The sequence below is a fragment of the Anas acuta genome, chromosome 7, assembly GCF_963932015.1.
Source record: "Anas acuta chromosome 7, bAnaAcu1.1, whole genome shotgun sequence".
NCBI classification, from domain to species: domain Eukaryota; kingdom Metazoa; phylum Chordata; class Aves; order Anseriformes; family Anatidae; genus Anas; species Anas acuta.
In genome coordinates this window covers 14,728,318-14,751,609 of record NC_088985.1, presented here as the reverse complement: position 1 = coordinate 14,751,609, position 23,292 = coordinate 14,728,318, and the positions used below count along the sequence as shown (strand labels likewise).

The following is a 23,292-nucleotide window of genomic DNA, read 5'->3' as shown; positions in this document are numbered from 1 at the left end:
TCCCTGGTAACCATTGACAGGATATTTGTGAATGGCACAAAGCTGTGCCAGGGGAATTTTCAGACTACACACTAGAAAAATTTATTTACAATGAGGGTGATCAAACACACACAAACATAGGCTTCCTAGCAAGACAGTTGATGCCCCATGCCTGTCAATGTTCAAGTGGCATTTAGATAATGTCCTTAATAATATGTTTTAACTTTTGGTTAGCTCTGAAGTGTCCAGGGAGCTTGACTTGATGTTTCTAAGTCTCTTCCAACTAAACTATTTTATTCTATTCTAAATGAATTCTGGGATAACTAGAAGATAAACAACTGAATTTCATGTTATATAGGTGAACATATGTACTGGGTCTGGCTGGAATGTCAACTTTCCCTGCAGCAGCCCATACAGTGCTGTACTCTGCACTTGTAGTTGGAACAGCAGTGTTATCACACCAGTGTTGTGTCTACTGCTGAGCAGTGCTGGCACAGCATCGGGCCTCTCTCTAACCTTCCTAGAGGGTGGGCAAAAAGTGAGAAGAGAAACATCACCAGGGCAGCTGACCTAAACCAACCAAATGGATATTCTATACCATGGGATGTCACACTCAGCAATAAAAGGTGGAAACAGGAAGAAGAGGGGAAGGGTGGGCTCTTGTGAAAACGTCGGTCCTCCTCCCGAACACCGACTACGTGTGTTGAGGCCCTGCTTCAAGGATGTGGTCAATCATCGCTCATTTGTGGGAAGTAGAGAGTAATTTCTTTCCTCTGCACTTCCACATAGCCTTTATTTGTTTTATTTGTTTGTTTTCCTCACTTTTTTTATTATTATTTTCCCTTTGCCCCTCCCTTTTCCCCTTTTCCTTTATATTTCCCTTTAGTTAAATTGTTTAGTTCATAATAATATTTATTTAATTATTATTATTAATTGTTTACTTATTAAAAAATTATTTTATTTTATTTTATTAAATTATCCTTATCTCAACCCATGAGTTGTTCTTTGCTTTACTTCTCCCCCTCCTCATCTAAAAAGAGGGGGAGTGAGAGAGCGGTTGTGGGATTTAGCTGCCCAGCACGGTAAAACCACCACAACATAGCACAAGGTAATTCAAGTAAAGTCAATTAAATTACTGTAGATTAACATGATTATCATCAAATTATAATATTACTCCAAAACCATTCCAGAATAACTTATTACTACTAGCACCTCAAAATTTTCCTGATTCTAAGTTGGTCTTAGAGGACAAGTCCTCTAGTCCACATCCTTTGTCCTTAGTGGACAATACTTCAAATACTTAAACATATTTAATTATATTGATTAAATAATTTAGGAAAAGCTTATGGTTTTAAATGAATACAATTGACATATATCTTTCATATAAAATAATATTAAAATTTATAAAAACATACATAATTCTATACTAAGTATCTCACATTTTCCAGGCATTTTTAAGAGCAGGATAAAAATGTATGAAAAAAAAATAATAATCTGTATTTAGTGAAGGATGCATCCAAAAAAATGAAATTTAAGATCAAAACAGAAGGCATGCTATCCCGAATGTTAGCAATCCTATTACTTCTGGTGGAAATACAAATTATTTTATTTTATTTTATTTTATTTTTCCTGGTACAACCATTGATTTACCAGGACCTCACTCAATTCAGACTCTACCAACCCCTTCCAGGAAGCACTTTTAGGTAGTTACTTGGGAAACATTGCCACCTACTGGTAAATTGCAATCGTTCAAGAAGTTGCATCAGTTCAAGCCTCATCCTTAACTATTGCTGAACCCAAATAAAATGTTAATGACGTATTACTTACTATTCAGAACAAATTTTGAGTAAAAGTCTTAACAATTGGAAACTGTGATGTCTTTTTTGTTTGTTTGTTTGGTTTTTAATTGTACTCAGTAGATGTACCAAGCGGTTAATCAGAGCAAGAAAATTTCAAGTAATAGAGTAATTCAAGTAGCAGGTGATCCATGAAAAAAGCTGAAGAAATATTTTCAAACATACTTACCAAATGTATGAACCCAGCTGCTGTCAGCCATGTGCTGATAAATATAGAGCACAGATTCACAAGCTTGATGGAATTACTGTGGAGGGTAAAAAAAAAAAATAATAATAATAATGTATACTGATATTTATCATTCATTTTTACTACGTACTTGCATAAAACTGTATATTCTAGACTGGAAGACTCTCATGATGATTTCTGAACAGAACCAAGCTCCCTAAAAAAACCTTAATCAATGGCTTATGTGAAACGTATTATTTTTGACTTTGCAGCGATCGCATTTGTGTAAGTTAGATGGTTTGAAAGAGCTAACAAATGGATTGAAAAGGAAACAAACTACAAAAGTTCAAATGGATCTGAGAGCAGAAGGATGAACAGAAACCTTAGCTACATCTGGACTCCTAACAAGATAAGTAAAAAAAGAAACCTTCCAGAGAAATGAAACAAGCTCTTTTTAGTCTCACTGAGTAGTATATGCCCTACTGTAGTCAGAATTGATTTTGAAGCAACTACCTCACTCTGAGTTCAGCAGGAAAATGCCATACTTAACAGCCTCTGGGCGAGGTTTAGGTGAAGTGTGGTCCCTCTGTTACAAAAATCACTATGATTTGAAAAGCTAGGAAGGATGTTCAAATAAATATTCAATGAACTGAAGTTCATGTATTATTATGTCTAAATGATCTTAACCATTCATGAAATTGTATTGAAAGCAGCTGTCCTTTGTTTTTGGAAACACATCTAAGAAAGAGCGAAGCCTCAGAAAAATCCCTATTATCCCCAGAGCAATATGTTCCAAAAAAAGGAAAATATGGAAAAACTCACTATCAATGTGTATTACTACCATGCATTAATTTCTAAACAAAGTTGAGAACTGAACCTGGGAAATAAGGCAGACATTAGCTCCACTGGAGACTTCTTTTAAGAATTACAGTTGATGAAATGGGCATCTGTAGGGACTAGGAAAGATGCACAGTTGCTATAATGATTATTGTACTCAAAATTCTGATGTTATAACTTCAGTTTTGCAATTAATTGATGTTCATGCACATCAAAACATTCCCTGTTTCACTTTCTGGAGGTATGGTTGATTAATATTCATATTTTGTTGATGATCCCATTCAATCATAACACAAGACTCTAACCCATATGTTCTAAGATTAAACAAAATGATAAATATCACGCTGATGCAAAGTTCCATTATGAATGGCTAAATATCATCATTCACCTGAATTTAGGCCAGGAGAAACTCCTGATGTAATAATGCATCAGCTGGTCTCCACATATTACTGTAATACAAGTAAATGCTAGCAGTCATTGAAAATAACTATTTACATAATTTGTCTGTAACAATTTTGCAAGTTTATTAAAAATTGCACCTTTTCTGTCCTCTATGAAATACTCCTGTTTCTACCATAGTCTAAATATAGATGAAGGATTAGTCACAAACATTTTCCTGCTCTTTAAGCTCTTTCCAACATCTGTGCAAAATCCCTTACTGTGAGTCCTAAGTCCCTGTAGTTTTGTTGAAAAATATTAGAAAACAGTGAAGTGGAGGAGAGAAAATTTCAACTCAACAACAGACAATTCATTATATTTCATAAACATGGGAACTAAAAAAAAAAATATGAGTAAGATTCACTTTATTTCAAACTAGGGAAACAAATAAATCATAGGCAGAGTATTGTCTCTTAATAGGCCACTGTCAAGCTTTGCTTTTTTCGTATAGATTCTTTTTAAATATAATTGATAATTTTTAATATTGTCATAATGATCACTATTTTGCTAGTCTTCTCACTGCCTCTGTTTTTGCAGTGTTTAACTTCTTCCTTTGGACTCTAGTATTTCACATGGCCCTTCTTGTGTACTGAGTGACTGAGATGTGTTCCTTTAATCCTCATATCCCCATCAGTAACCAGTAGTAATTTGCATTTAAAGTAAAATCTTTTATTTAATGAAGGAAATAGGACAAGGAGGACAGAGCTGCTTCTCTAATTGCACCAAATATTAAAAACATAGCAGTGCCCTTCATACCATATCAGTTTCTTGTCCTGTCAGCAGTTATTTTTTATTAGTTTCAATTATTATTATTATTTTCATAATTTTATATACATGTTCAGTTTCTTTTCCTGTAATATCATTTATGATGTTGAAAAATTCATTGAAAATTAGAAATGGATTGCAAGAAAAGGTGAAATTTCTTTTTCTTCCTTTTTAAAACAAAACAAACAAAAAAAACTGAGCATAAATTGAGAATTTAATTAATTTATTTATTTTTTAACTCAGCAAAACAATGTTGCAGTAAGTGGTCAAAAGTATGCAATACAAAATAAGAGTTTAAGGTAACAATAAGATTTAATGGCTACTGTAATTGAAACTGCTCAATTTTAGGTAAGTAAATTTTATTTAAGAAAAAAAAATAATAATAATGAAGACAATAGATTAAATGCTCTATCTCTTGCAAAACTACTGAAGATTGACCATTTGCAAAAAGTGCTTTTTTGCTTCCCTGAAAGATTAATAATGCGGAAATAGAAATAGGCCAAGAAAATAGTATTCTTGTACTGTAACAGCATATTCACTTATCTCAGACCACCTCTGCTAAATAGCTTTTATTTATGGTGGTAGTTTAGAATATGCTGAAAAAAAAAATATTTCTCATTTGAATTTAGCAGTCATAGTAACAAACTTTTTTTTTTTTCTTTCTGCAAGTCAAATCCATGTAAAATAAATAAAAAAGACTCACATTTAGTTACATGTCAGATGTAACTAAAAAATATTCTAAAATAAATAGAATTTTTGTCCATTTGTTGTAGTTTGACTCATCCACTTCACAAAATGCTGCTTTGTGAACATCAATAGTAATCCCAGTTATTATATTCATTTCAGGCTTATTAAGTAAGATACAAAAAAGAACAGATGAGGTGTTCTTCCACTGAAGAACTAGGAACAGGGAGAGACATATAAAATGAGACACCGACTGTTGATGAACTGCTGGGGGTTTTATCAGCTGAGTAAACTGAAACAGACACGTCAGAAAGTTCTGCCTTATAAACTTTATAAAATAGTCAGCATTTGGATTTTACAGATATTTGGGCATTCCGATAAGATAATTACAGAGATGATAACTAATCTAAGAGTTAATTTTGAATGAACAGTTCAATCTTGAAAAAGTGAGCTCTGAACTTAATTAATTCAATATCCCTTCATTTATCAATCTGGAGGTTTACAAATCTAACACATTTGAAAGGGACTTTTAGCCTTTATCCAAAAATTGCTGAGTTTCTGGGACTTTTCCGTTGATTGCTATGTCTTCTGTTGAGGTTGTTCAGTGTGTTGCAAACTTATTGGATAGTCTGTGCTCCTGGACAAATTATTTCCTTTCTTTACCAAATCTGTAACATTCTAAGCTGCCGGGCTGTAACTTTTATTATTTTCTCTACTTGACAACAGCTGGATTTCTTATAGTCACATAGCTGAAGACAGATTTGGCAGTTCCAGAGCACAGAAAATAATTTTAAGGTTAAGGAATGAAGAAACAGCTGTGTACCATGATTGCTTACAAATCTGAAAGTTTTTTTTTGCCCACAACTAACAGAGCATGCTCTGCTATTATTAACATAGCATGTAGACAGCTATTTATATATTAAATCCTCACACATGCACCTCAACTGATAGAGAGAGCATAGGAGTTCAGAACGGAATTGAGTACTTGCTGGAAGTTAGGTTCAATACTTCAGCTGGAGTAATTTAGGAAATGATGAAAGGCAAAGTATCTACTGCTGTGAGGCATGGGAAGGTTCCTTTTTTGTTGCTCAAAATCATCTTTTTTTTTTTTTTTTTTTAAAGTTATGCTTTTTTTATATGACTATCATGTATTAATGGTGCAAAGAATCAGCAAAAACCAGAAAGTTAACTGGGGAAATATAACATATTCTTTGAAAGGAATGCTAATGACAATGAGCACAAAATAAAGACAGCTGAGTGTAAAAACTTATTATTTTTTCAAAAAAAATAAAAAAATTAGCTGTATTCGATTGTTTGAATTTTGATTTCTGTTTTGGCAAGGCAGTAGAATACTAACTGATAATGTGAAAAGAAATACTATCTAATCAATGAAGAAGTCTGTAATTCATTCAACTTTTAGTTTATCTGCATTCAGATATTCTAAATAAAACCTTCTACAGATAACATGGAAAAAGATACTTACACTGGTAAATCATTCATAAGCAAAATAAAAGCTTTAAAGAACAGATAATGAGTAGGTGTCTTATTTACTTATTTATTTTTATTCCCCACAAAAGAAAATCATATATTACTAGGACCACAAACAAAAGCCATTTCTGTTCTGCCATCAATACACAATACATAAGGAAATGTCTTACCTTGTTTTAAGGATATTCAAAAACTGCAATATTTCTGAAAACTGTATCAGCCTAAGGGCTCTTAAAAATCTTAAACCTGCAAAAAAAAAACAAACAAAAAAAAACACTATAGTAAAGAAAGTAAAGAATAATCCATATTGTAATAGCATTTCACTTCCAACGACAGTGACCAGTGAAATCAACGGAGGTAGCATACAAAATGTCAAATACCTTTGAAGTGTTCTTCCATATTTAACAGTTCCAAGATCCTAACCATGACTTTTTCAAATTGTTTTAAATTTAATTCTTTAACTGCTGAAGTATCCTACCAGAAAGCCTTAGTTTAGGTAGGAAACCATGGGAGGCTTATATAGGCTGAAAACTAAGGGGAAAAAAAAAATCACTGCTGGTAGTTCTAGTACACATGACTTTCTCTTCCAGACTGCCAAAGACACAAACACATCATAAACTTCTCATTCCTCCAACCTCCCACATCGCTTAGTGAAAAATAAGAGATTATGGGCAAGAGATCTGATAACCCAGATAAGCTAGACTGTGGATATGCCTGATTAAACTGGTAAATCTTAATGACGTAAAATCATTTATTGTAATAATGGTCTCTATCTCCACCCCAATTTCCAAAAATTCAACCAGAAGAACAGGCAGAGCACACACTCTCTCCTAAAAATTAAGATCTGATATATAATTCTGCATAATAATAGGTTACACTCTATTAAAAGTAGCAACTTTTACACAGAAATAGCATTTTGTGTTGAATTCAGGTTGCCTGAATAAGCAATTCTCAGGCAACTGAAAAGCCAGTGAAAAGAAGTATGCAAGAGAAAATAGTATAAAGGATTAAGGGCTTAAATTATTAAGAGAGACAAACTGGTAGTAAATTGTCTGCAGATCTTTGGCATATGAATAAAGGTACATAGCACAGTCTACACATGCACAACTTAAAAAAAAATAAAATAAGGCTTTGAGGAAAATTTGTAGTAGACAGTGCAGATAAGAGTTACATAAAAATCGTGTAATATACTATTGTGGATGTTACAGTTGTGTTTAGGGTTGCTTCATCTCATATTATCCTTCTTTATTGACACATTTCACCTACTTCCAGTGCTATAAACCACTTTTTTTCTTTCCAGAAATTTAAGGAAAGCGTGATCCTGGCAAACATATAAACTTGGGCACAACCTTCCTCTTCTCAATGTATAGAGGTTCCCCTCAAAAGCAAAGATGCATGTGATGAGATGTGTGTTAAATCAAGTCTTTCTCTCCACAATACTCTAGGAAAGTTGCTAAATATATTTTATTTTTTACTCTTGGTAACGAGACAGGGAACAAAATAAAGGATGTTGATTCTGTAGGTCTTAGCTAGCTAGTATGTTAACGACCCCAAAGATAAGGGAGTAAAAAACTGTATGCGAAGAACCAGAAAGAACTAGCTTGACTGCTGAAGTCTGTCAAAGGAAGGGTCAGGAATTTAGAAGACTTGTAGCCTTCATCAGAAGACCACCAGAGTACACCAGATGACCACCCAAGGACTCCAGTATGCATGTGAATAGGTGCGGGAACCTACATTAATGATTCTTCGGAGGCTTGACTTACTGGGGGGGGTGGGGGAGATGAAATGAATATGTATCTGTCACACTAATATAAACACAAACACACTCCCAGTAACCCTTGGTGTGTGTGTGTTAGGCAGAGCGATCCCCCCCCTCCCTACAGCCAGTGCTGTAATAAAGAATACCTGCTTAATAACTTTGGTTATTGAGTTTTCACTCCATCAGTAAGGTTCATAAATAGCCACAAGTGTAGAAAATATCTCTTATCTGTGCATCACAAACATATAGTTTCTTTTTAATTAATGGCTATGTAGAAATATGAAGATTAATCTTAACTTAAAAAGTGGATTTGGGAATCTAAGCAAAAAAAAGCAATAAAATGATACTTAATAATTCTAAATTACAGATCCATTTGAAAGAAGAGAATAATCATTTTAGATTATAGTTCTCACATTGAGAGAGACATATCCCTCTGCTGTACTTGCAGTAGTTCCCACAAATGGTACAATTCAAAATTATGTGCATTTTGAAACTGTCCATCACTCCACTCCCTAGCAACTTTTTAATAATTGTGTAGTCAGAGAAAAATCCCTCATTTCAAATGCACGGCATCTTAAGAGAAGTTAATGAGCTATCCATTGCAATGTTTCAAAATAAAGACTCAAATTTAGCAGTGAAACCTTTGCTACCAGTCTTACAATGTTTGAGATATATTTTACTTGCTACAACATTGAATAATAGAACAAAAAACTGTAGCTTCAGTGTATACTTTGCTGAAGAAGAAGAAAATCTTTACAAATTAAGTTCTGCATTTGCTACAGCCTGCACTATTTTAAAGAATTCCCTTTAGAATTTGAAATGTGTGTGTGTGTGTGTGTGTGCGCGCATGTGGTGAGGCTTAAAAGCTCAGCTTACTTGGTCTACAAATAGAAGTGGCTTGTAAAAATTCACCATGTAACCTTTATATCTTTTGTAGGACATTACTAGTGAGGTTGTGTTTTATAGCTGAAGTAATTATTACACAGAATGGATCAAATTTTGATTCTCAGAAACCTTAGGGTATTACCTACTCTGTGTGGCTCACCTGTGAGTAAAAATGAAGAGAAAATGACAATTTTCCTTACCATCACAGTATATGAATACTTTCACAAAATTTTTGGGTCTCTTTTCAAGAACCAAATGGTACTATTATTAGATTTCTACACCCATGTAATTTTAAATGATTTTTTGTACTTCCTGTCTTGCAAATAATGAGTTTCAACACACTAGATAGAATACGATATTTAATAATAATCTCTTCCTATGTTCATAGTATCAAGCCATAACAAGGCATAAAGCCTATGAAAAGGCACTAGAAAAAGGAGGACCCTCTAGATGATATTGAAAACTTAATAGTCAAATTACCATGATACTATATGATACTACTTCATATTTTCTAGAAAACACATATATTATATAATTATCTTTTGTACAGAAATCAAACGTTTTAGAAATATTTAATTTTTGTAACTAGGCTTACAAAGAAACAAGCAGCATCTGGGAGTAGCATTTTTTGTATAAACCACTGTGACAAAGGCAGACTGTTTGCAAATAAGGCTGAAAGGCTTATTGTCAAAGGCTTGAGTGGGGAAGAAGTCTATATAAAGTAGAAAAAATCAGGAACATGTATAACAATGGGACATTCCAAAACAGCCTAAAAAAGAGCTCTGAAAAGTGATCTGAGCTAAACAGACAAAAGAACTGGACAATGGCAGGAGTACAGCTGGCAGGTTGGAGTAACTTTATTTCTGGGTACTTATAGTATCCTGCTCTCAAGTTTTGAGTTTGGAAGTAACAGTTCATTGCCTGTTTGTAAATGAAATCCATTATGCCTACAGTGTTTATCCCCCACAACACCATTAACACAGAATCAATCAGCCAAAACAACTCTACATATTAGAGGCAAATTATACTAATGTGCATATCTCTCCAGCGGGGTATCTTCAAACCACATAAAAACGGGGGGGTTACTGGCAATATCCACTAACACTAGCTGAACTGAAAGAAGGGAGAAAGGGGAATTCCCAGTCTTGAATAATTAGTTTTAAAGCTGTGAAAGAGATGAGGTGCTGTCTTTGAGCTAATGTTTTACACTCTAAAATATTTAATAGCATGGACTGCACAACCGTCTGCAGCAAACTGCATTTTGAAACACTGCAGGTAATTCAGAAGTTTCAAGATTACTCTTCAAATAAGCTACAAAACCGATGTCTAGGGATAAAGGGTAAGCATAAAACTGATGAAACAAGTCTGTCCCAAATACGTTATTCACGACACCCTGCACTTAGCAAATGGATGATGAATCAACTGAATAATTCCCAGAGGAAAAGTCCAAAGAGCACTTCATTCTGGTACTGGAATTAATGACATACCAAAGTGCGCTTGTAATCATGTATGCATCCATAAGCTGATGACACAGTAATCCTCACAGCAATAACCTTGTTGCAGTGAAACTGTTGTCAGACTGAAAATAGCCTGAATTATTCAATAGGTATCTTAGTATGAATCCACACTAGATCAAAATTAAGCAAAGTTAAATAGAAGAGATTTTGATGAGTCTCACTCAAGAGTACTTATCAACAACAGGTCCATAAAGAATAGCCTGGCTTTGAAAACTAATAACATGCTAATAACAAAACTAATAACTAGTATCACAATGACCCATGCTATGCTCTCTCACTGTTTCTACCCCAAATTTGACTCATTTACTACTCAGATGACATTATCTCTTTCAGGCTCACCAACTCACCAGGAACAGAAATTTATGACATTTGTTTATGAATCAAAACTACAAACAAAAATTCTGTAATAAAAACACTAACAAAAATTCCTGTTTTCAAAAGCTGTGTGAGCTACTCATCCAATTGTGTACATATCTCTTTCCTAAGTAATATTTGGGAAGGTTTTATGTATGTGGGAAAGATTTCTTTTAAAATGAAATAATTATAAATCTGCTTTACATTTAAATGATATTAATAGTAATTTAAATAGGGTAGATTTCTTATGTATTACAGTAAATTCCATTCTAACTTTGCACATTTAATGGGAACCTGACTTGTAAAGTTAACTGAGCAAGCTGCTGAATAGGACACTCAAGAAGTAATTGCCATTTTGTGTCTATCACGTCACTCACCTTTTACTCGGCAAAAGTTTTTTATATGGGAATTTTCTCATGGGATCTGATTGGAATAGGATAGAATCCTACACACTGCAATTTATAAAAGGAAAAAAAAAAGTTTCAAAAGATTTAATTTACCTAAAAAATCACTCTAACTAGAAGAAAAATACACACAAAATCAAAGGTCTCTTCTGTTTACAAATCTTCAGCTGCTAAATGCATACTAAGGTATGCTTCTGACCTGCAGTGTCTCTGAGCTGCAATGCCTAAGATAAAGCTATGAGATCCATAGATTTTTAGACCAGAAAAGACTATTATGATTGTCAAACCAGATTCTTCTAATATAACACAAAGTATTTCAGTCAATAGTTTCTGCCTCTAGTCCAATAATTTCAGTTGTAGATATAATGAATGACTCAAATAAGCCTTCAAGTGTACCACAGGATTGTTTTCTTACTGTGCAAATATCTGTTTAGCTACATTTGTCACTACTAACAATGAACAAGCAATTTTCAAAGAACACTGAAAAATTAAAATGTGTGTAACTTATTTTATTCCTTTTACCACATAGTTTTCTAGATAACATAGGAGGTTACTGGGAATAAAAGAAGCAATTATATTTCAGAATTAAAATTAATTTGCACAATGCAAATATTTATTAGAGCAGATAACTACCAAAAGTTAAATGGTAAATTATATGATTACATTAAGCTAACAGAAAATTAGATATTTCTAGTAACAAGGGAAAAACATGTACAAACCTATGTTTTTGGAAGTATCTACAAGTTCAGAGTTGTCAACTTGGGATATGCAAAAACAAGCAAAACAAAACACAATACCAACCTGACTTCTAGAGATGCCTACCTCCTGAAAACCTATGCACTGAATTTGGATATGAGAAAGTGACACACCCAAATCTCCTGGACCAATTTTAAAAGGTGACTAAGAGTATCACCCCAAAAAACTGAAATCAGCCTCAAATATTACAAAAGCCAATGAGCTGTGCAAAAGGAAACAACACATGCTGTTGAAATAATGGGATAGATACAGAATACAACAGGAGTATTTTGATTCATATTTCTGCATACTTGCTCACTTCCGTGAGGTTCAAATATTCTGCAGCAATTGCTTTCTGTGTCTTTAGTAAGCTCAGTAAGATGAATGCTTTAGATCAGAACAGTGGTATGACAATAAACTAAATGACAGTAGAAATAAAATGAGAGCAGATAATTATTTACTTGATGAAGTTTACAAAGAAAAAAAAATGATTTAAAACTTTATTTGACTTCATAGTCTTAAAACTTGCTCAAATATGGTATTTTCCTGTCAGTCAGAAAGTTCTGCAGTCTTGACTGAATTGATGCTTTCCATTGGATAAGAATACAGCAGTGATTAGAAATTGCTATAGGTTACAAAACCCCAAAAGGAAATTTACTACTGTAAGTCTGTAATGAAGAAGAGGAGAAAACAAGCAAACTGTTATTTGTCCTTAATGAGATTGTACAAAACAGAAACAGGAACTGGATTATTATCTCATTCAACATAAGAGGTCAATCTAGTGTAACAGAATCAAGTAATACATTATTTCTTATCAATGAAATACATAATAATACCTTTCTTATTGTCATATATTGCTTTTTCTGTCAGTTGCATATCCAGACGTACTGGCATAAGAATCCAGAGAGCTTTTGCATACCATTTCTATTATTTGCAAACCATTCACTCATTTATCAGAATCTTATCTTCAGTGAATCATTTCACTACTCATCAAACCTATGAATGGCTACTGCTACCCTGTATATGACTGAGACTGTATGTTTTACAGAAGACTGAATAAACAATAAATCCTTATTTAGGAAATCACTTCAAACCTTTTCTGAGACAAAAAATAAAAAAATAAAAACAGAGGGGTAATTTTTAGGATGCAAAATAATCCTGTTCTGAATGGTTTCACACAGTGTAGCAGAGCAACCTGAAATTCCACTCGCTGAAAATGAAAGCTCAAAAAAAAAAAAAAGATAAGAAATAGCATAGGAGTAAGAGAATCTGCAACGGAGCCCCAATATACATGTCCCTGTTTCTGTTATGGAAGTGTACAAGCAGAGAAAACAGGCCACAGCATGAAAAAATCAATAACCTATGAACCAGGGCAGTGAAACTTCAAGTTAAGAATCTATACAGGTTGTATAATTCCTTTAAAGTAGTGCTGCATCAAAAAACAAAACAAAACAAAAAAAACCACTATTAACAAATATCTCTGCTACACGTTTCTTTAACTTATATATCCACTTACTAACATGTCAGCCATTTTTTTAAAAAAAAAAAAGCAAAAACAAAACTAACAAATAAACAAAACAAGAATTTCTCAATAAATATACCATCACAGAACTTTACTTTCCAGCCCTCAGTAAAGACTGAATTATTTGATTCTAGCTGAAAACCAAACCCCTTTGAGGAGGTGTTGGAGATATGGGCACATTGCATCATGTGAGATTGGGAAGGATTTTTTCCTAAAAAGTAACTGAAATCCTATAGTGTTGTTTTAAATATGAAACAAACAAAGAAACAATACAAACAAACAAAAATTTTCAAAAAAAAAAAAAAAATCACAGCATTAACACCAAAGACAGAATCACAAACTACAGTTTTGAAGAAAATGTTTAAAGTTGGAGTTGGACCTTACCCCAGTAGGAGCCGACCCTATAAAAAGACACCAAGGAGTTTCGAAAAGTATGTTGTTCTTCCTTTTCAGGGCTATTATGTCCAGCTTTAACACGATATCCATTCTGGAACAATTCTCCAAGAGACTTTTTACGCCTTCTAGTACTTTTATAAGTTTCTGTACGTGTGCCCCCAGAAGGGTTGTGGTAGACTAAAATCTTGCTGGGAATCATGACTATGTATCTTCTGCTTCAAAAGCGCTGCACATAAGAAGTATTGTGGTCCAGTCTTCAGTCACAGCATCCGCTAATAATGAAGTTATTTTTATATCTATATCCTTTTTCTTTTTTTTTTTCCTCCTAATTAAGTATCAAAATAGAGAGAGAGCTCAAAGATCTTTCTTAACAGAACTTCTCTTTGAAAGCAGAATTATTTAACTGGACAGAGGATAATGCAAAGTTTACCTTTACATGTTGTTATCAAAAGCCAATTCTGGATAACCTAACCTATTTCTGTTAGCGTGAAACAAATAGAATTAATGCAAATACAAAACTCAGCCTCACAAAACACACCAAGAGCATCACCGAGAGGGTGGACAAAACAAATCAGAGAAGCAGGCAGGCAGGCAGTACAGATGCTCCTCTGATCTGTGATGTACTAGAGCTTAAAACCCATCTTCTATCCGGATATTACCACATAAGCTTCTTTCAGCTACACCAGAGAGCCACACCCATCAATCCAAAACCTACAAATATGATGCTGTTCACTTGGAATGAACAGGTACTCTCATAAAGAATATAATTGTTGTAGATCATGTACATAAATAATACTTCTATGTTGTTTTCTTTGGCAACTTTAAACATGTATCTTCTGGTGAAAGTTATTATGTAGAAAGCAAAAATCATGTTATCAGCCAACTCTTACAGGGTTTTTCCCAGATGAAATACATACAATACAACCACCCTTTATCCAATCCCAACTATATTACTGAAAAAAAAAAAAAATAGCCATCAAGAACACAAAGAATAGAGCACATTAGGTCTCTCAAGCAGACTTGTTCTGTGAATATTCACAAAATACAATTTTTGTTCAGGATTTTTGTACTATCTCAATACGAAAAAATAAATATAAATAAATAAATAAATAAATAAAATGTAAAGGTGAGATCGTACCTCCCGTGGTATATGATGTGCTTTTCTAGTCAACTTCCTGACTTTGAACATAACATGCACATTTCATTTTGAAAAGTTATCTTCATTTCAAGGAATATGTTTATCATTCCTATCTTTTGCCACAAAAGAGCCACAAAGATGTCTATGCCAATAATATATCAATGCCATCTGTATTACAATGAAATGCAGACACAAAAATAGACTGCACCATGTGCTTATAGGATCTCAAAAGGATATACAGGATCTCAAAGCATTTTAGAAATGTTATTGAAGTGTGACAATGCCAAATAGAGAAACAGGAAGCACAGTACACATGAATTTCCAATTTCAAGTATTATGCAGAGACTGAATAAAAAGCAAATCACGTCAGTGGCTCCTTTACACTGTAATGTTTACACTATGTTCTTACAAACAGCCTGGTCAAGTTCCCACTGGTCACAAAAAAAAAAAAAAAAAGCTCCACTGAGTCCAGTAGGAATAGTGATTAAATCTGTACAAATGCATGCAGACATATATAAAAATATCTTTGAGTATTTGAATTATTCCTCTCAGATTGGAAAGATTTTTAACAAGGTAGCACTTATCTGTGTTACTAATCACATCCTGTACTGCTCAAATTGAAAGAACATCCTACTTACTTTTTACTACATAAGCCATACTACTTTTCTTTCTTTTTATATTTCACCTTGAATTATAATCTTGTTATTATTCAATTTTAAAGCTATCATTAGTATACTTTGTAGTTAGTACAGCAATTGTTTGGGTGTAGAAACCATTAGTCTTGTGAGCCCAGAATATCTCTAAAGCAAATCAATGTTCCAGTAATAAATTGGAATAGCCAAGCTTTTTGTTTACATAACCTATATTTTGGCTTCAGCAATCTGACAGTATTTCTTTAACTCTTTCAGCTCTCTGGCATAGGGGATGATAGATTTTTATCGATTTTCCCCCTTTTTGTTTCAGTGCACTGCTAAATCTGTTACATATATCAAAATATAAAAATAAAAAATAAAATAAAACCTGGAAATACATCTGAAATAAACCTGATTCACAAGTTAAAAATATTAATCTAGACTTCAGCAGCAGGAGGATGACAACATTAGTCCTGAGGACTAATCAGTGTCATAGACAGAGGTTTCTATTAATTTCCACAAAGTTTCAATTACTATTTACCATGCAGTGATGTTTTTTACTTTCATGTCCAGTGCAGAGGCTTCTTCTAGGGCAGTTTTAACATTCTGTTCTACAATCTGATCTGATTATGCAAGATAGCTTATTGTTTTCAGTAAGAGTAAGGTTCTCTACCATCTATTTCATCTAATGTAAACAGGCAGTAAGTGTTTGACCAAAACCTGTAATTTTGTCCTGACCAATTTTTTAGAACAGTAGATGTGACTGTAATACAAATTCAGCAGGTCAGGTGGCCTTTTTTCTCTCCAGATTCAGCAGCAAGCAATTTATTGTAAGGTGTTAAAGATTACGGTACAGATCAGTCACAAGACACCAGTTTCAGCGCTGAACCAATTTTGCAACATCTTTTCAGCAATACAAATTAATCTTCAGGACTGCATAGAAGAGTTTTCTTAATTTCAATCTTAGCTGTTAAATTTGTATTCAGAGAGACCCCACATATGTTATATAGACCTCATCTTTACATCCAAATGGCACAGGGTTAAAACAAACAAACAAAAATGGTTCTTCAATATCTGATCACTTCAAAAAAAAAAATAAAATCATTTGATTCCCAACTCTAATATAAATAGGATAAAGGACAGTTCTCAAATGTCATGAAACTTTCACAATAAAAAAGAAAAATAACATGCAGGAAGATAAGGCCATATTTTAGTTGCTTTTATTTTAAAAAATTCTTCAAAGAAAACAAAGGCAAGTGAAACTAAAATTGTAATGTTTGTGCCAACTCTTTGTAAACCCTTCAGCAGAAAAATTATTAAAAAGTTATTAGTAACTCGTTGCATGTTTTTGTTTGTTTGTTTTTGTTTGTTTTTCCTTACAATTGTATAATCCTTTCTAGATAATGAAGTCTGTACTCAGAAAGGATGTAATAGATGCCTTTTTTACTTCTTTGATTTTGGAGAATATATTGGTATTTTGGAGAATATAAAAATTGGGACAGTTTAAATGATGATGCTACTAAAATCAACGTGACCCTTGAAATCAGAAGTTACACTTCAGTGAGCTGAACTTGCAGACAGGTGGCACTGAAGGTTTGAAATTTTGGGGTTGTTTTTTGAAGCGTCCATTACAACTCAGAATAAAGTAATTTCACTTCCTGAAGAAATTACAAGTTAGCATCTTGTTTAATTTTCTCTGGCATACATCAGGAACAAATTGCACTAAAATCAACAATATTATATTCTGAGAGGCTGTAAACATGGGGCAGGACAGAATGATAAGAACAAATGCAAAGGAAGGACGAAAGCCAGATCTAAAGCCTGACTCATGCTGCAGGACTTTTCATTTATTTATTTATTTATTTTAACAAAGACAAGCAATTCTGTCTTTGCTCCTGTGGGTCACAAGGCCATAACCATCAAAGAACCAATGAGCATACTATGAAATAAGACTTGAAAAGGTTTCAAATATCTCAGTTCTAATCAATTTGTATGAAACATTATTTAACCTTTGAATTGCACATAAATGAAATATTTAAAGAGTAGACTTGAGCATATACATACATATTAATTATGAAAAACAGGTTATGAAAATGATACTCCACAAAATTGTATGCGATTATGATGCAAGTGTGGAAAGAAAGTTCAATTTCTGACAGATGTGTGCCAAACACTTCATAAAATATTTATGCCTGTCAGAAATTCTTTCAGTAATTAAAAAGACTAACATCAATTAGTCTTGATGCTGCAGAATTATCAACACTAAGAACAGACGGTGAAAACGTATACGTTCTGTCAGAGAAGATTAGAAACAGTTTCTAGAAAAGTGTGTGTCTCTCATTTTTTCCTAGAAGACAGCCTTCCTCCAAATACACACATTTGATCTTTTCTAGTGATTGTAACATATTTCTTACAAGATCCATCCTCCATGCAATTGTATACCATTTGCTTTAGATATATTTCTACAGTAAGTCTGAGTGACTCCAAAAGCTATCTTGGTTCATTTTTATTTCCTAGGTGTGTCTGTTTTTACAGTGCTGTACATTTGTACATTTTACAGTGCAGTACAGTAAAGACATTTTGCCCATAACAGGAAGGAAAGTGAAGCCAGGCAGAAGAATCCAAATTCAGTGTTAATATAAAATTTTATAGAAAAAATATGGAATCACAGTATTTTACTTACAAATTATCCCATCTCATTTAACTTATACTTGTAATATCTTCTGTGTAGAGACTCAGATTTTCATTGACTAACACATTATCATGATATATATTGCCTGCTAACTAACCACTATAAACTTTTTTCTTGAATTAGAATTGCCCTAACCCTATATCTAGCTATTACTAAATGTTTCATTAACTATGCTTTAACAGTTCAAATAATATCAAGTTAATTGTACATAAATTATATAATATACAAAATGTATATATATTATACAAATTTTATTAAGAACAATAAATTATCTCAATTTGTTTTATTTCTTCTATAATTAATCATTTAAGTGCCTAATTAAAAAGTGAACTTTAAAATAATATACCTACTACTTACAGCAGCCTTTATGTAACAGCACATTGATGAGAATCCCTAGATTTAGAATTGCAATTATAGCTATGGAAGTTGTATGTTAAATAGGAAAGGGTCACAAATGTTCAATTAGGGAAAAAATAAATATGAAAGTTGCAACAAAGAAAGAGAGAATACCTACTCAAATCATATTAGTATTCTGCATTAATCCCATTATGATTATTTCCTCTTGTGTCACAAGGCTGAAACAGCATTACATCCTTAGCTTTATTGACTGACTTGGTGTTCCTTAGAGAAAAGCACTCCAGAACAGAATTAAGTAAAAATGAGCAAACTGATATAACGTGAAAACATTCACTCTGATATCAACAAAATGTCAATGCCATACTTCATCAGTAACATTACAGCTGGCTAACTGTTAAAAAACAGAACCAAATAAAAACAAACAAAACCCTTTCTGCTAGGTTATGGAGGTATGCATCCCCCATCCCCTAAGTCTATCATCACCTGAAATCATAATGCATCTTCAAGTACATGATATGTTGAATGACCAAAAGGCAGCACTGTAGATAAATGAGAATGCCATTAAATGCTGGATGCACCCTGATTGGAAAGGTAGTTAATAAATAGTGCATAAACATATCTCCACACAAAAACTCAGACATACAGTTCTGTTGGAAAATGTTCTACATTGTAAGGGGTTGAAGAAAGGAAAACATAACCAGCAATTAGGATTGAAAATTTACACTGAGCAGCTGAGTAACTGAAGTGATAATGGACAAATAACCACTTCAAAAACCTTATACTGCAGTAGACTAAACCATTTTTGCTCTGTCATTTTTTCTTCTGATAGACTACAACATTTTCTTGTTGTTTAGGTAGACTATCATCTGCAGATATCCTAACCTGAAAAAAAAATCTTGATATCAATCTTGGCATTTAAAACACTGAATGAACAATTCTTTTCAGCTAAATTCTGTAGTGATTCTACAATATTATTATTGTTTATAAAAACAGCACTCCTTATAGGACAATGCTGAGCAAAATGCTGTCTCTTACCATGTCTCTTACTGTATAGAGCCTGATTTAAAAAAAAAAAAAAAAAAAAAAAAAAAAGCAATATAATTACCTAATATTAGGGAAATTAGGGCTTTGAGGAAACAAAGGTTTACATATGGGAAATTTTACGTATCTAGAAAAGCAGAGTTTCCCAAGTTCCCAAGTTTAAGAGTTACAGTTCTGTATGTTTTATTGGTTGGTTGTTTTTGTGGGTTTTATTATTTTTTATTTATTTTATTAATATAGATGCTGTTCTGGTTTTGATCCTTATATGCCATAGTTTTACTTACAACACTAAAATTGCTGATGAAATCAAATAGGCTGTTTTTCCAATATTTCTGCTTCTGTTCATAAGTAGCAGCAAGGAAGATTTCATATGAAAGCCTATCTCTGTGTGTAAATGTGTGTGTAATCTTGAAGGCAAGATAAGCTTAGATAGTTTGAACATAAATACTGAGAAAATTTGGATTCTTTGTCCTTGTATTCCTTTATAGATAACAAATCAGAGAAGACTGGTAGACAGATTTAGTGCAGAATGTTTCCTATGTAACAAAAGCTTATGTAACATTTGCAAACACACTATACTGATTCGTTCAAAAAGAATTAAAAACTAAATGCCTGAAAAAAAAGCAAAAAAAAAAAAGTATTCAAAAGTTTAGTAATAGTTCATTTAACACTGTTCTAAATTAAAAACTCCCCTGAACAGAAAAAAAATGGGAAACAGAAAGATGCTAAAGCATGCACACAAAGAGCAAGCAAACACTGCCCTCTGAGCCGTGTTAGCTTTGTTGGTAATGACTTTTAAGCAATCCATCAGGTACACCACTGCAGTGCAAGCTGTTACAGAGAAGATAATAATTTCATTGATGCTTTTGTGAAGTGGAGGAATGTTCTTTCATTCATGGATTTCATTTCCTCTGATGTATATTTATTTTTGTTATTTACAATTTGAGATAGCATGATACAAAACACTGCTGAAGGTGATACCAAGGTTAATGAATTCTGAATATCTGGGGATTGACTGTGAATCAAGAATAAGCCTTGTATAATGTAAGCATGGACATTATAGATAAAGAAGTACTAGAGAAGGTTAGGAGTTCAAAAATTGATATGAAGCAAGCAGCAACTCATGAAAGATACTGTTTTCTTGACTTGGCTCAATATTGTATGAAGTTTTTCCAGATGTTAAAATAACATAACACAACATCCTGCAGTTCAAATCCTCGGAAGATGCCTTAGATACTTTAGCCAGAAGAACACTTATCACTATATCCCAAAATTTCCTTCTCTTCATTTGACCTGAGTTTTTATGGCATCACAGTACTGATACAAAAATTGCATAGTGAATAAAGGAACAGATAGAGGAATGTAGCATTGTTACAAATCTATCCAAGTGTTAATATGAAACATCACAAAAGCATGAAAGTCAGAATTCTGCTGAAGCAGAGAAGGTCAACAAGTATTTCTCCCTGTCCCAATGGGATATTTGCCTATCAGGCAACTGTCAAACTATGCAACTAAATACACAGCTAAGTTTATCCTTTTGTACTTTATAATAACAGTGTAAATCTTAATCCAATCCTCCCTTGCCTTTTCTTTTATTCACATATATATTACAAGTAAACAATCCAAAACAGTCTCCTGAACTGTTCCCACTTTGACCAGGCCTTGCTGATAAAAACATGGTGAGGGGAGGGCTGTTCAGAGACAGAACATTAACAGATAATGACAATATACAATTCAGGTATATCAGAAAATATAAAGTCTAGCTCTTTTTTTTATTATTATTATTTTATTTTTTAATATGTAGTACAGATGGAGAAAAAAAAGTGTTTACAAGCTATGTTAACTAAGAGTTAAAGGCTTTATTGCATATTGCTAATAAAAGAAATATTATTGCAGCATTATGTTAGTAGGGGGCTGGTAGACATTTCAAAAGTAATATAAGCAAGGCAGAAGTTTGTACCATACATGACTTATTTAGAAAAAAACAATCATGTAATTACAGCAATACTCGCCCTCCTAAAATAACTGTGGAGAATGCTAAATACATCTGTTAGGCAAAACATATCTAAGTCATTATGTCTGGAGACTTCACATTCAGTCATTTTAAAATTTCGCTCTGGGTACTACTTAACGTTGGTTTTCAGTGAGTGTGGCATTGTCTACTGTAGTTCCAGAAATATGTAAGAAAGTTAATATTATTTTCACATATTTAAAAAAAGCAACCACAGACCACAGTTAATCAAATCTCATAAAAAAAAATCTATTAAAAAGTAATTAGGAGGTTACAATAAATAATTATGTATGCATTTTAGAAAAAAGATCTTATTACTGCAGTTTTTCCATCCAATTTTATATTTGAGAGGTAAAATTATAAATCCTAATGTGGTTTACTCAGCATTGCTACAGCATCCATTAAACAGACCAAGAACCAGTAAGTCTTTAAATGAATCTGGTATGCCTTCCATGACAGTCTTGTCAGGGATGGGTTCTTAACTCTAAATTATTTTATACTTCTATTAATATTCTAAAGGGAAAATAAAATCCATACTAATAAAGTTAACAGGTGATGTTAGGGGATGATAATGTAGTAAGCTAGTAAATAGCTAGGATGATAATGTGAAGAACAAGCAGCGCTTGGTATATCTAAAGCAACAAACTATGTGTTTTTAATGGGTAACTCTAAACTTATGACTTAATTTTTCCCCACTAAAGATACTTTCTGTCTCAAACAAGTTCTTCATTTGAGGAGGAGACAGGAGAAGAGATGCAAAAGGTCAAAGTAGCCCATCCCTTCAACCAGGTACACTAGAAACACTAAACTTTAAAGCAATAAACTTGGTTTCAGCTATCATATCAACTTATGACAGCTATTCAACACTCACAGAGTGAGACCAGCTTGGAACTGCCACTTATTCACACTGGAAAAACTGAAGTTCCCCCTATGTATGGTCCCTCCGGTCAGAGTGGACTAGAAACCAGAATGAATTTAAGGTCAATTTTCTATTTAGTGTTTCTCTGCTTCTGTGTCTTTTGGTTAACTTTTTTTTGACTTCTCATCAGTGGAATAGAGAGAGGGTGAAGTGTTTCTGTCAGTTTGCTTGCAACAATACTCATTAGAATTAGTTCTGGATGTCATCACAAATACCTATTTGTCATAAGTTTACATTTTCATATTTATTTACCAACTCAATGTCTGTTATGAAATATCACTCTATCTGGTACCCTGACAAAGCACACATGCTCTGGGAAATCTGAACTGATTCAAGTTCAGTTTTGATTAGAAGAAAGCAAAACGTTGCCTTCGATATAATACATATGTGATACAGTCTTTTCAATGGCATATTATTGCCAAATGACCAAACAGGTAGAATATTAATGATGACTGTCATGAAAAATCCTTACAGCTGTTTGAAGTCTTTTGAAGTCAACAAAACATGTTACTGCACATAAAACTAGTGCACATGCACATAAACAAAAAATACATTTTTCCTACATTTTTCCTCTGTTATGTATAACTTCTAATGCAAGTAAAACGGCATAATAGGTTTTAACTAGCTTTGTAAAAAAAAAAAAACTGCTATGAAAGACATAAATATTCTTTAATTTGGATGCATATTTGAAGTTCTCACCAATAGATGGCAGAAATG

The 23,292-nt window shown here is 33.1% G+C and overlaps 1 protein-coding gene across 41 annotated transcripts in view; it reads right to left on the bottom strand.

Annotated features, from left to right (window-relative positions):
- Positions 1-23,292, bottom strand: part of KCNMA1 (potassium calcium-activated channel subfamily M alpha 1) — a 467,608-nt gene that overhangs the window by 162,459 nt on the left and 281,857 nt on the right. For all 41 annotated transcript variants that reach the window (XM_068688932.1, XM_068688931.1, XM_068688934.1 and 38 more), the window contains 2 exons: positions 6,384-6,459; positions 2,005-2,080 (listed from right to left, as the gene is read on the bottom strand). In XM_068688932.1, the coding sequence (XP_068545033.1) occupies positions 2,005-2,080; positions 6,384-6,459 (152 nt within the window). The remainder of the gene's footprint in view (positions 1-2,004; positions 2,081-6,383; positions 6,460-23,292) is intronic.